General features: G+C 30.9%; 1 protein-coding gene across 1 annotated transcript; it reads right to left on the reverse strand.

Moving 5' to 3' along the window:
- Positions 1-1,554: 1,554 nt before the first annotated feature.
- On the reverse strand, positions 1,555-14,573 carry LOC143046207 (SET domain-containing protein 9-like). Its single transcript, XM_076219253.1, has 6 exons — positions 14,400-14,573; positions 8,671-8,933; positions 7,572-7,695; positions 4,774-4,889; positions 3,120-3,237; positions 1,555-2,019 (listed from the first exon to the last, which is right to left on the reverse strand). Exons 1-6 carry the CDS (start codon positions 14,480-14,482, stop codon positions 1,932-1,934), a joined length of 792 nt encoding a protein of 263 aa, XP_076075368.1. The 5' UTR covers positions 14,483-14,573; the 3' UTR covers positions 1,555-1,931.
- Between the last annotated feature and the right edge of the window lie 12 nt (positions 14,574-14,585).

Here is a 14,585-nt window from a genome sequence, read left to right on the forward strand (position 1 = left end):
AACGGAACACAAGAACCAGATCAAAAATAAATTTGAAAAGTATTGATAACCGAAAATTCTGTAGAGTTGTGCCAAATACAGGCAAGACAATCTATATCTTGGGAAAGAAAAACCTTAGCGTTTTAAATACTTCAACATTTTATAAACAGTAAATTTATAGAAAAGAACATATCAAAGCTACTGCATATCAGCATCACATCGCTGACTACTTGGCTGGTAATACCCTAGGTGACAAAATATCCACCAGCAGTGGCATCATACCAGTGGGAATAAAGCAATAAAAGTCTTAATTTAAGTGAAATAACTCCAATAAGGATTAACAGTGAGCAGTGGTCGTTACAAACAAACGTTCACATAATCTGTCCCAGTCAATGGGATAATTTAGGTCGTCAATCAATGGCCACAGCCACACTGTTTTGAATATGATTCTATGCAGCTGTTTTTTTGTTGTTGACAGTATCGGTCAATATAGTATAGTTCTTACAATATGTGACAGTAGTACAATGATGGAACATCTTAATTTAAGAGAAATAACTCCTTTAAGGAGTCATCTAATAGTTAAGTAAATTGACAAAAAGTAAATCTCGACCTTGTGAGCATTTTCACTTCTCTATTAAGATTTTCAATGTATGAGTTATGTCCTTGCACTTTTCTTTAATATTCATTTCATAAATGGTTTCCAATTTGATTAATTGTCAGATAAATAATCTGAAACTATGCATTCTAAGGATTATTAGGTCCAACATTTGGTTTCAAAAAGCTTAATAAGGGGTAGGATTTTGCTCATTGTTGAAGGTTTATTGTGACATAGTTCATTTCATCGTTATTTTGTCTTAGGTGAATTTTTGTTTATTAGGGAACTATACAGTATTACCTTATTTCATATACACCTTATCGCTATTTGTCCGCCATTACTGGATATCACACAGGTTCCCGTAAAATTTTGACGTCATAAAACAAAATATCTGACGCCATAATGGAAACGTGATTGTTGTATGCGTCAAAAGTTCAAGCGGCCAGGTCAGCAGGGATTAGCGTTATGGTGTATTGTAAAGAGGTCAAGGTCAGATGACATGACCTTACATCATTCTATACATCAAATAAAGTTGGTTGGTAACTTATAGTAAACTTAGAAAAATCCTCAGTATTGAAACTTTATGAAGCCTTAGATAGTAAAAGATTGAGGAAAATGTGACCAAGGACTTGATTGTCTATCTCTACTTCTTCTTGAAATATTAAGCTTTATGTAATAAGTAAACATCATCAACCCTGTTCAATTTGTTTGTTTGTGAAATATTCTAAATAAGTTGGGTTTTTTAAATTCAAATTTTAATATAGATAGAACATGATTAAGATTTTTTTAATTCCAAACATTGCATGATTACAAATCTTATTTTTATTTCAACAATGGATCATTCTATTCCTTTTTAGGGGCAGTTGTATAAAAATTAGCACTCCACGACTTGACAAGGTTTAGATCGAAGAAATTTAACTGATGATTTGCCATAGTTACAAGTTTTTTTGTATACAAATCATGAGAATGGCAAGACTATAAATGTTTAAAACCTTTTATTGAAAAAAACAACAATAATACTCAACTTTCATTTGTATTTAACAACGGTCAGAACTTATTTGACATATTAATTATGATTGTTAGTACTTAGTTTTGGACATTAAATAAATGAATGCTCTCTGTCATCGATCTCAGCTTCAACAATTATCCACTACAATATATTAGGGTGAATAAAGCTGCAGTATGCGTATTTTGTCTCTTATCCACCTTATACAACTAATCATGCTTTTCACAGTATTATGCAAAGAAAAATGATACATAGCCATCTATATTCTCTATAAGCTTCCTTTCAACTTCTGAATCTTCAGACGTATCTGCCATCTTTTACTCCTGTTTAGGATATGTTACATTCCCATTCCTAATGCACAACTGTGAAGTAGGATGAAAATAGTTCTTCTCCTTCTTTTATATTTCTAAGTGATACAAGTACTATAACTCTTGTCTGTCTGAAATTATATATACAGTCATAGATTAAAAGCACAATATCATACATTCAAATAAAATTACATTTTAAATAAGTTCAGATTCAATCCTTTTTTTTTTGGCAATTGAAAGATTATATAAGATAGATATAATATAAGATATATATTGCAGCACATCTATATACACCTTATTTTAAAGCCAAATGAAACCTCCCCAGAGTAAGTCATTATGCTAGACAGCAGGAGACAAACGAACAATTTTCAACCTTTTTCAGATGTTTATAGAAACTTCTTATTGTCAACCTGTTTAAACTATTTTAAGCATTCATTTAATGTATACTCTTCTTTCAAGAGTAAAGGGACCTTATCAGAAATTGGGTAGCATTATGGGAACATCACTGTTTTGGATGTTCTGGCTGGTCAAGACATTATTTACAGGATATTGATAGTTGAGACTCCCTAACATAAATTAAGAAAAGGTATGTCAAATTTCTGAATAGTTTTATTACTAGCGGTAAGGAGTAGGGGCAATAAGGCCCCTATTTGGCCCCAAAACTACTGTAAATTTAAAAGTTATCATACATATTCTTAGATTACTGAAAACTTGTCTAAGGTATAAGGTACTAAGAAAAACAAAACATATTTGACATCGAACAAGATACCATGGCAACAAATCATATCCTAATTTGCATATTTTGCCTAAATTTCGTGATTTTCCTTGTTTTTTCATCAAATTTTAAGTATATTTTAGACTGAAAAAGTATGTGCGCACCCAAGAAACAACTTTATATTTGGTGAGATTATGCCAATAGTCATAATAAAGCTTTTGTTAAATTATTTTGTTGTTTCTCGGCTGCGCAGGATGTTTCCACAACAGAATAAAAGTCGGAAAACTGCATAAATTCTGTATTTTTCATCGTTTTTGTGAAATCAGTACATATCATGACGTAATTGTGACATCATCAGATAAAAATCTTCATGTTTTTCATTTATATTTCTTGACCCTATGCATTTCTAAACATTATGTGCCAATTTGAAATAGTTATCAAACATTTCATTTTCTTGGGCAAAAACTAGGCCTTAATGCCCCTACTCCTTTTCTGTCACATTATAAATACATGTACCTTATTTCTTCATTTTCATAAGATGAACTGTAGAAATTATTTGGAATAAATTTACGTAGATGGAATGGGAAGTCAGCTGGAATGTCAAACTCTTGGTAGGCAACATTTGCTTGATGTTCTGTAATATAAATATAAAGACAGTTGTATCATATAAACATTAACTTTAATCTTCTTTCATAATTCAATATTATACAAGAACAATTCATTCAATCTGGAATTTAGTGAAGCCATATACATAAATCCAATTTCTTATTCAGTATTATAGATCATATTATTATTGTAGCTGAATTGTTTAATTACATTTGTGGTTCAATTTCCAAACCACTGTCAACGTATATATTTGTTCCACCTAACAGAATTTTAATGAAAATTTTGTTATAATCAGTCATAATATCTGTTCCCAATGGAACAAATATTCTATACCATGTATTCCTTTCAGAACATATAATGTAATATTTATTCAAGTGGAAATAATAATTCAGAATATTTATTCCATTTGGAACTTATATTACATTTATATTACATGTATGAAGGAACTTCTATTTCATGATATCACTAGCCTATCAACACTGAGGCTGCAAGTTCAAACCCTGCACTAAGTACAGTGGTACTGTAGGTTTGTTGCCTTGGACTCCAATCTCATTTGACAAGAATTGTCATTTTTCCAGGTGAAGACTGATGGTTCTCTCTGGGCACCCCAATTTCCTCCACCTATAAAAACTGATTGCAAAGAAGTAGTTTTAAAATAATGCTGAAAGGCAAATTTAAAACACCAAAAATCAGTCAATATAAGGGTTTATTAATTAACTACACTGTTATTGGACTTAATATGATGAAAACTGCCTATGCAATATAATGTGTAAACTGGGCCAATACAGAATAACTCGGCCAATATAGATTTTTTTCTGTATTGGCCGAGTTATTCTATATTGGCCGAGTTGACATAAGTGCAGGATTTCGGAACGTCTAGATTTTACATCGAAAGTCACGAAAAACACAAACTGAAAGTAAACAGTTGTTTTGAAGACGCAGTTGTCATTTAGTTATCATAAACATGCTGAAAATGTCAGTATGGCATACATTTCAGGCGAAAGACGGTCACATTCATTTAAAAGGTATTTTGAAAGCAGACGATAGAACTATTACAGGTTTGGGGAAGAGTAGATTATCACAAAGTTCATTTCTTGACGACCTCATAATTTCACGATTGTACACATCGATTTTAATTAGTTTCTGCATAACACATGCAATGGCAGTACCTTTCCAATTACTATTTATGTGTTGCGTCTAAATTTAAGTTGTAACACTTTATAGTGACTGAAAAGGGTAGAAAAATTCATCAGATGCTGAAGACACCTGGAAACAGCACCAGATCATTATGTATTGCATCTAATAAAAAGAAACAAACTGAGATTTGGAGAGTTCCACTTAAAGGTAAAAATATTTATCTCTTTTGAAATGAAATAAAAAAAATATTGTAACACTGTAGTTAATTAATAAAGATATTATTACGTAAGTATTTCTGTATTGGCCTTGTTATTGGTCCTCGGCCAGCTGTATTGACCTTCGGCTTCGCCTCAGGCCAATACAGCAAGCCTCGGACCAATAACAAGGCCAATACAGAAATACTTACGTAATAATATCATAATATTACCTGTTGACTGATTGTTAACATACTGTCCAACTGCTAAAGGATTGACTGGAAATGGTGTTAGCCAAGACATATCACTTATCAAATATGGTCCAATTCTGTCTCTCTGACAACAAGATCTGAAAAATAAACAACACATGAATAATTAGGTCAATATCAAGAGCATGGTGAATAAAATGGCATCTATAATTGTTTGTTATATTTTCTAACTTTTTAATGTCAAACTTTATAGGCATAATGTTTTCTGATTTGTGCGTCCGTCCATCTGTTTGTCCGTTTGTCTGTTCGTCCATCTGTCCCGCTTCAGGTGAAAGTTTTTGGTCGAGGTAGTTTTTGATGAAGTTGAAGTCCAATCAACTTCAAACTTAAAACACATGTTCCCTATGATATGATCTTTCTAATTTAATGCCAAATTAGAGATTTGCTCCCATTTTCATGGTCTATTGAAAATAGAAAATGATAGTTTAGATTGGGCATCCATGTGCTATGGACATATTCTTGTTTTAACAGATTTCCTTTAACTCTGCAGAAAAGAAAAAAAATTAATAAATATATGACTCAGAACAAGATGAACATGTACTGTGAGGTTTTACTTACTAGTTATAGTCCTGATCTATGTTGCTTATTAAATGTGATGAAAATTTCATCTATATATATATATGCACACCATGCATGGCATTTTGAAAATATGATTTTTCTGCATATGAGAAGTAAACATAGAAGAACTGTAATAAACATGTCACAAGCACAGAATAAAATATAGATGAAGCTTGGTGTCATACAATGTATGTTAAACGTACTTATATGATTTGTAATTGCTGACAAAATTGCAACAGCATTTTGTAAGACTGATACTGGACTGACAGAAATGAACAGGATTCTTGCTAAGGATTTTTGAAGGCAAGTCCAGGGACTCGTCATTTTTGGCCATGATGAATCCAACAGCTAGATGAAAATAATTTATTGCAATATAATGTAATATTATAGTCTCCATATCCTAATAGAGCAATGAAATGACATTTAATTCAGATCACTTTTAAACTTTTGCTATAAAATGATGATATTTGTGTTTAACTGTGTTCAGTTTATATACAAAATTTCAATCTTGATGCATCTGTGGACTCATCAGTTTTGAAAATGGTGAGTCCAGACAGATTTTGATGAGTCCAGGACTCATGGACTCGCCTTAGTGAGAACCCTGAATGAACCAGCAATACCTCTTCTTAAGTTGATGCACCTTGCTGGACATTTTTTAATAGAAATCACTTAATTACTCAAGTTACTCATTTTGTTTTACAGATGTGTGCTAAAATTGAATATCTACATCATTACATACTATTTTTTAACCCCTGTCTTTTTCCAAGCCCATATGTTTTAAAGAATTTTGCTTATAAATAAATCAGAAAAGTATTTTCAATTTTTATTTTAGGTTAAGGATGTCTGCTGGTCAAGTTTCGGAATTTTTGTCAGATTTACGGAATCCTCTGGTTTTATCCATTTGAATTCTTTAAAAAAAATCCCCATGAACCCCTATTTTTAGCTCACCTGGCCCTCAGGGCCAAGTGAGCTTTTCCCATCACTTGGCATCCGCCGTCCGGCGTCGTCCGTCGTCGTCGTCCGCCGTCATCGTTTAACTTTTACAAAAATCTTCTCCTCTGAAACTACTGGGCCAAATTTAATCAAACTTGGCCACAATCATCATTGCCAGGGTATCTAGTTTAAAAAATGTGTGGCGTGACCCGGCCAACCAACCAAGATGGCCGCCATGGCTAAAAATAGAACATAGGGGTAAAATGCAGTTTTTGGCTTATAACTCAAAAACCAAAACATTTAGAGCAAATCTGACATGGGTAAAAAAAATTTTCAGGGCAAGATCTATCTGCCCTGAAATTTTCAGATGATTAGGACAACCCATTGTTGGGTTGCTGCCCCTAAGTTGGTAATTTTAAGGAAATTTTACTGTTTTTGGTTATTATCTTGAATATTATTATAGACAGAGATAAACTGTAAACAGCAATAATGTTCAGCAAAGTAAGATTTACAAATAAGTCAACATGACCGAAATGGTCAGTTGACCCCTTTAGGAGTTATCGCCCTTTATAGTCAATTTTTAACAATTTTCGTAAATTTTTGTAAATTTTTAGAATATATTTTCCACTGTAATTACTTGGCCAAGTTCATTATAGATAGAGATAATTGTAGCAAGAAGAATGTCCAGTAAAGTAAAATCTCCAAACACATCATGATCACCAAAACACAATTTTGTCAAGAATTTATCTGTGTCCATTGTTTAATATGCACATAGACCAAGGTGAGCGACACAGGCTCTTGAGAGCCTCTAATTCTTTTTATAAATCTTTTACAAGTATAATCATAAGTCATTTGTAAAAGTCTTATAAAATTTTATTTATTTTTTAATGGTATTTGAGAACTTTTTCTGGTCAATGATAAAGCTATGAAAAATCAAGAGAGAACATTTTCTCCCAAAATTACAATGGCTAATATCTCGAAAACAAGCACATTGACCCCTATATTTTTTTTGCTTTTTTGATTCCTCAATTCATTCCCTATCAATGCATACTAGTTTTATGAAAAGTTATTTCTTTTGAAACTGAGCAGCGAACATCCTTAATATCATTTTCCAGTCATAAAATAAATTTTGCAAATGACATAGAATTAAAGACAAACACTGCTAGCATTTAAAATGTCAGATTGACTTATAGCCCCAGAGCATCATTTTAAAGGAACAAATGTAATACCTTTTTTTTTTTTTTTATCAAAAATCATAATTCAAAATTTACCTGTACATGAATTTTGACAAATTCTTATCATTTCCATCAACTAACATGCCATCAATACATCTAAATATGAAAGGATTTAAGAGGCTCTGGAATAGTTTTGGTTCATGAGGTGAATAAATCAGACCTGAAATAGACTAAAAAGTATATTCAGATGTAAGTAGCATATACTTATATGTACCATTAAACATGCCTTCAGTTGTTGTTTATTTTTAACATTTTGTGAATTTCTGTTCTCAATTTTGAAAAAGTAAAAATAAATAGATAGTGTTTGCATATGTGTCATAAAACATTTCTTCAGATGTTTTTTTTAAACATTTTGTGAATTTCAGACTGTTCTCAATACGAAAAAATAAAAATAAATAGAAAGTGTTTGCATATGTGTCATAAAACATTTCTTCAGATGTTTTTTTTAAAACATTTTGTGAATTTTAGACTGTTCTAAATTTTGAAAAAATAATGTTAATAAATAGTGTTCGCATATGTAAACTAATAAAGTGCACAAAAGACAAATTTTTAATAGATTCAACTTTTACTGTTTTTAAATTACATCACATTATTACCCTACTTCTCTTATATAATTATAATCAAAGTGCTTGAAAGCACTGAACAGTAAAGATTGCTTCAATTTATCAGTGCCAGTGGGGAGTAAAATTAATTATTGCATTGGTTGTAGTTGATTTAACAGCAATTCTAGACAAAGGAAGATAACTCCAAATATTTAAAGATGATGCTAACAATGACATCATTCTATTTTTAGAACAGATATTAGATTCCTGCATCTTACAGAAGTTATGTAATTTTCTTGACAAGTGTTAAATCATTTTTGTGCCTTGAATATCTGAGCATATAATACATCCGATCATAAATTTCTTGAAATGTTGATAGATAGGATGTCTAAAATGTTATGATCAATGAATGACATTTTGTGATAATGCCACAGTGGTTGATCAAGGGGGAATCTGTTCATATGGTTGGTCCCCCCTTTTTTTTTACAATCAATGTTTTTGAATTGGGACATATGGTTGGGACCCATTCTTTATCCTGGGTTGGAACCCCCTTTCAAATTGGCTGGATCGGCCCCTGCCCCACTGAAACTAACCTGGATACATGGATACTACAGTTCCTGGTTCTACACTGCCATGTGTAACAAATACACCAATACCTCCAGTTGGTAAAACACTTGGTTTCCTTTCAGTAACAAAACCTAAATCAGCTCTCATCTTGTTTAAGTTCTTGTTATAGATTGATTCCTCTTCAATTGGGTCATTCTCCAATTTGGACAGAAAATTTGTTAAGAGTTTTAGAACTTGTTCATCTGATATCAATTTATCATTTTGTCCTTTCTGTACATCTCTGACTTTTCTGAAATTTTGAGGAATATTTGTGATAATAAAGCAAAAGCAAAATCAATGAATTCAGATAATAAAATTTCGACCATACTGTTTTCTATTAATTGTCATTAATGTTTTAAGCAACAATTCTTTTCCAACCTAAATTTTTATTTTTTTTAAAGTTTTAACTTTATATATCCTTAAATCTAAAAAAATTGCTAATTGATAGGGACATTATTTTTATGCCCCACCTACGACATGTACGATAGTAGAGGGGCATTATGTTTTCTGGTCTGTGTGTCCGTTTGTTCGTCCTTCCATCTGTCCTTCCGTCCGCTCGTCCTGCTTCAGGTTAAAGTTTTTGGTCAAGGTATTTTTTGATGAAGTTGAAGTCCAATCAACTTGAAACTCAGTACACATGTGCCCTATGATATTATCTTTCTAATTTAAGTGCCAAGTTAGTGTTTTGGCCCCCAATTTCATGGTTCATTGAACATAGAAATGAGAGTGCAAATTTCAGGTTAAAGTTTTGGGTCAAGGTAGTTTTTGATGAAGTTGAAGTCCAATCAACTTGAAATTTAGTATACATTGTTCCCTGTGATATGATCTTTCTAATTTAAATGCCAAAATTAGGGTTTTTACCCCAATTTCAGAGTCCACTAAACACAGAAAATGATAGTGCAAGTGGGGAATCCATGTACTATGGACACATTCTTGTTCTAAACTAAAATAATTTACTTTGTACAGGTACAGAATGTAGATGTAAGTACATTTTAGAACAATGTAATTACAATTAAAATTTTTCACTACATATTTAATGTAAAATCATCATTTATATTATCTAATCCTAATTAAAAAAAAAAAGTCATTTGAAGTCTATAACCAAACTGAATCAAAGTGCTTGTGAGCACTGAAATGTTATATTGCTATCCTTTTGCAAGATTGATATAAATGTAAAATAAAACATTGAATTAAGAATTACATGTAGATAGGCAAATAAAAATGTTGAGTTATCTTCCTTTGTTTATGAATGAACCTATTTTTATAAAAGATCCATACACTGTAAGAAAATTTCTTACACAATTTTTAATTTAAAAAAAGTCCTTAACAAGTTTATAAGTTCAAATGTGCATCAAATTGTAACTAATACAAATCTAAGAATTATCATCACTAAATTTCATTATATTGACCAGATAGGATTTTAAAATGATAAAAACACCAAATAAAATTAAGCAAACCAAATAATTCTGCATCCTTTTGGTCTGATCTTGATAGACAAAATCTGTCAAGAAAATCTTTTTCAATTAATTATTAAAAATAACAAACAATTCGATCTTGATTCATCATTACATTCAAAACGGTCATTGTGGTTCAAAAGTCGAAAAACTGTCATTGTTCTATTAGAAATCATCATTTTAAGAAAAACTTAAACATTCTCTGTTCACATAATGAACATTATGTACCTAAACAAAAATGCAAAAAAATAAAATAATAATAAGGGCCAATGTACAAATGATGTGTGGCAAACCGCTTTTCTATTTATTCCAACTTCAAGATACAATGTATCTCATAAACTATATAAGATTTCTTATATAGTTTTAACTTCATAAGATATATAATATAGTTTAATATGACATGTATGAGACAGGCATTACCTGTGAAAGGGGACGAAGTCTTTATAAATTAAGTTTTTAATTCAAACATAGTTTTAGTTCTAAATCTGTTAAAAAAGAAACGGAAATACGGTACCGTAACATTTCCGATTTTGGTTCTGTTGTTAGGGCTTTTAGTTGTGACGTTATTTTAGATATGATGTCGTATTCAATGTAAACAAAGAAACGCTACCATCAGGTTATGTTATATCAAAAAATAATTAGAAATGAAATTGTTATTGTGTTCCTTCCTATATTTTACTGGACCGTCTAATGAATATATATTTCACTCAAATTCTCATGACAAACAAGACTGGAAGAAGGAAGTAGATTTCTGTGTGCCAATTTCTGCGCAAATGCGGGAATTAAAAAAAGTGACAAAAAAAAAGTTAATGACTTTTAGTTCATCAGAACAATGAAAATTCCTGATTTTTTTTTAATTGATTTTTCTACTGTAATAGGGGACTTCTTTCCCTTATAAGATACCTTATATAGTATATGAAATATCATATATTTATAAGATATCTCATATAATTTTCTTTTTAAGAAATCTTATAAACTATATGAGATATCTTATAAACTATATATGAGGTATCTTATAAAGTATTTGTTGTGTACAAGATGTAAGTTTGTACAAATTATAATTTGTACAGAGTTTTTGTACAAGTTATAAGCTTTTTGACACATACCTTCTTGCACCACGTGATACAGTTTTATCTTCTAAAATGTACTAGTTTAATGTTTTAAATTGGAATTTATATACTTCAACCTAACATTTAGTTCTATTCTCCTTGTCATCCAACTGAAAATGAGGATACCTGAATGGTTTAAATTCAAATTTAATTTTTCTCCTGATACCATATTCATATTCATAAAAAGTCTTTTTGTTGTCTTATAATGTTTGTTGTATCAATGCTCAGTATTAGATTTATCATGTAGCTGTGAAAATATGTCAGAAATATGCGAAACAAAATACTGTGTGCTTGGATCATCCATGTGTGTTAAGCAGTTCACAAAAACACTGATAACTTGTACACAACATATATAAGATATAATATATACTGTATTAGATAGCATAATAGAGGATAATTTCTATTTTATATAATCTGTTTTTATGAGATATCTTATAAATAACAGATCATATAAGATGTCTTATTTATTCTATAAGATATCTTGTATATTATATGGGATATTGTATTTATAATTTGAGATATGTTATATATCATATGAGATATCTTATATATCATATGAGATATCTTATATATCATATGAGATATCTTATATATTATATTAGATATAGAGGCTATATATCTGATATTATTTAGAAGATATTTTTTATAATTTTCTTTATAAGATATTTCATAAACTATATAAAATATCTTATAAACTATATGAGATATCTAATAATGTATATAAGTTATATTATAAACTATATTAGATATCTTATAAACTTTTTCGGGACGTCAGGATTGAGTATTTTTCAGCTCGGAATTTCTCCTGTCCGAGTGTCGGGGTACAGGAATTATTTTTTTGAAATTCTGGGTGTTGCGATCTGGGAATTATTTTTTCCAATTTCTGGATGTCAGGATTTAAATTTCTTTAAATTCGGATACTCAGGATTTCATGTTTTAAGCCCAAGATCAGCATCAGGACCCCTCCGACCCCCTCCCCCTTCATTTAAAAACTAAAAATCCCCCAACAATGGCATTCTTGTTTCTGTAGGGATGGGAAAATTGTAATTTTTCTCTATTGACAATAAAAACCAGGTGCTCCGCAGGGCGCAGCTTTATACGACCGCAGAGGTCGAACCCTGAACAGTTGAGGCAAGTATGGACAAAACATTCAAGCGTGATACAGCACTGAATTTGGATTGTGATCAAATTTTTGACATTATATGGGTTTTTTACACGAAATAAATGTCAAGATTTTACAAATCAATTAAAGATTTCTTCTTCAAACTTATTTAAATCTAAAATTAAATAGTTGACACAGCATAGGTTTCTGACACAGAATGAATGTGGTCTAATGAACTTAAAAATTTGTTTTTGCCTTTGAGCAATTCACTATGCTGTTGAATATTAATCCTCTTAAAAAAATGTTTGAAGAAATTTTCTTTTTATTTATGAAATCTGAAATGAGAAAAATTTACCCCCCCCCCCCCATTTTTTTTCACATCCCCCTTTCCATTTTTCCAAAACTGATATCAATTCAAATTTCTAATGGAGTTTGCAACAATAACTACTCTTTTAAATACATCATAAAATATTAGAATGTAAAATAAAGTGCTTGTTATCACTGAATGGTAAAGATTGGTTGGTAGTAAAAGTGAATATACATTGTATATTGTATAAAACAATGATTTAAGTTGATTCAACTACTATTCTGAACAAAGAAAGATAACTCCAATTGAAAATTTCTTGCTATTGCACAATATTGTGCAATTTATTTGTGCAATTAGATATTTCTTGCTATTGTGCAATACTGTGCAATTGAAAATATTTGCTATTGCACAATACTGTGCAATTGAAGATTTCTTGCTATTGCGCAATACTGTACAATTGAAAATTTCTTGCTATTGCACAATACTGTGCAATTGAAGATTTCTTGCTATTGCTGAATACTGTGCAATTGAAAATTTCTTGCTATTGCACAATACTTAATATAATAATTTTGGATCCTGATTTGAACCAACTTGAAAACTGGGTCCATAATCAAAAATCTAAGTACATGTTTAGATTCAGCATATCAAAAAAGCCCAAGAATTCATTTTTTGTTAAAATCAAACTTAGTTTAATTTTGGACCCTTTGGACTTTAATGTAGACCAATTTGAAAACAGGACCAAAAATTCAGAATCTACATACACAGTTAGATTTGGCATATCAAAGAACCCCAATTATTCAATTTTTGATGAAATCAAACAGTTTAATTTTGGACCCCGACTTGGACCAACTTGAAAACTGGACCAATAATCAAAAATCTACGTACATTTTTATATTCAGCATACCAAGGAACCCCAAGGATTCAATTTTTGTTAAAATCAAACTAAGTTTAATTTTGGACCCTTTGGACCTTAATGTAGACCAATTTGAAAACGGGACCAAAACTTATGAATCTACATACACAGTTAGATTCGGCATATCAAAGAACCCCAATTATTCAATTTTTGATGAAATCAAACAAAGTTCAATTTTGGACCCTTTGGGCCCCTTATTCCTAAACTGTTGGGACCAAAACTCCCAAAATCAAACCCAACCTTTCTTTTATGGTCATAAACCTTGTGTTTAAATTTCATAGATTTATATTTACTTATACTAAAGTTATGGTGCGAAAACCAAGAATAATGCTTATTTGGGCCCCTTTTTGGTCCCTAATTCCTAAACTGTTGAAACCAAACATCCCAAAATCAATCCCAACCTTCCTTTTGTGGTCATAAACCTTGTGTCAAAATTTCATAGATATCTATTTACTTAAACTTAAGTAATTGTGCGAAAACCAAGAAAATGCTTATTTGGGCCCTTTTTGGCCCCTACTTCCTAAAATATTGGGACCAAAACTCCCAAAATCAATCATAACCTTCCTTTTGTGGTCATAAAACCTTGTGTTAAAATTTCATAGATTTCTATTCACTTTTACTAAAGTTAGAGTGCGAAAACTAAAAGTATTCGGACGACGACGACGACGCAGACGACGACGCCAACATCATACCAATATACGACCAAAAAATTTTCAATTTTTGCAGTCGTATAAAAAAAGTCTAGATCAAATTTCTGATCATTTGTTATTAGGTATCAGTCACTTTACTTCCTAATCCTAGCAGATTTCTTATTTCAGCAGTCATGTGTACCTTTCTTTTAAGTTCATTATGATCCAAGGAGTAAATCTGTATCTGTAATTTTTCCATTTATTTTTCAAATATCTAAAGATCATTACAAATGGTTATTTATCTTCTTTCGAAGGACATTATTCGTCCTGATGAAATGTCAAAGAAATTTAATCATGGGCGCATCCATCTTGTAGTAACGAGGTGAAT

The sequence above is a fragment of the Mytilus galloprovincialis genome, chromosome 1 (assembly GCF_965363235.1).
Source record: "Mytilus galloprovincialis chromosome 1, xbMytGall1.hap1.1, whole genome shotgun sequence".
NCBI lineage: Eukaryota > Metazoa > Mollusca > Bivalvia > Mytilida > Mytilidae > Mytilus > Mytilus galloprovincialis.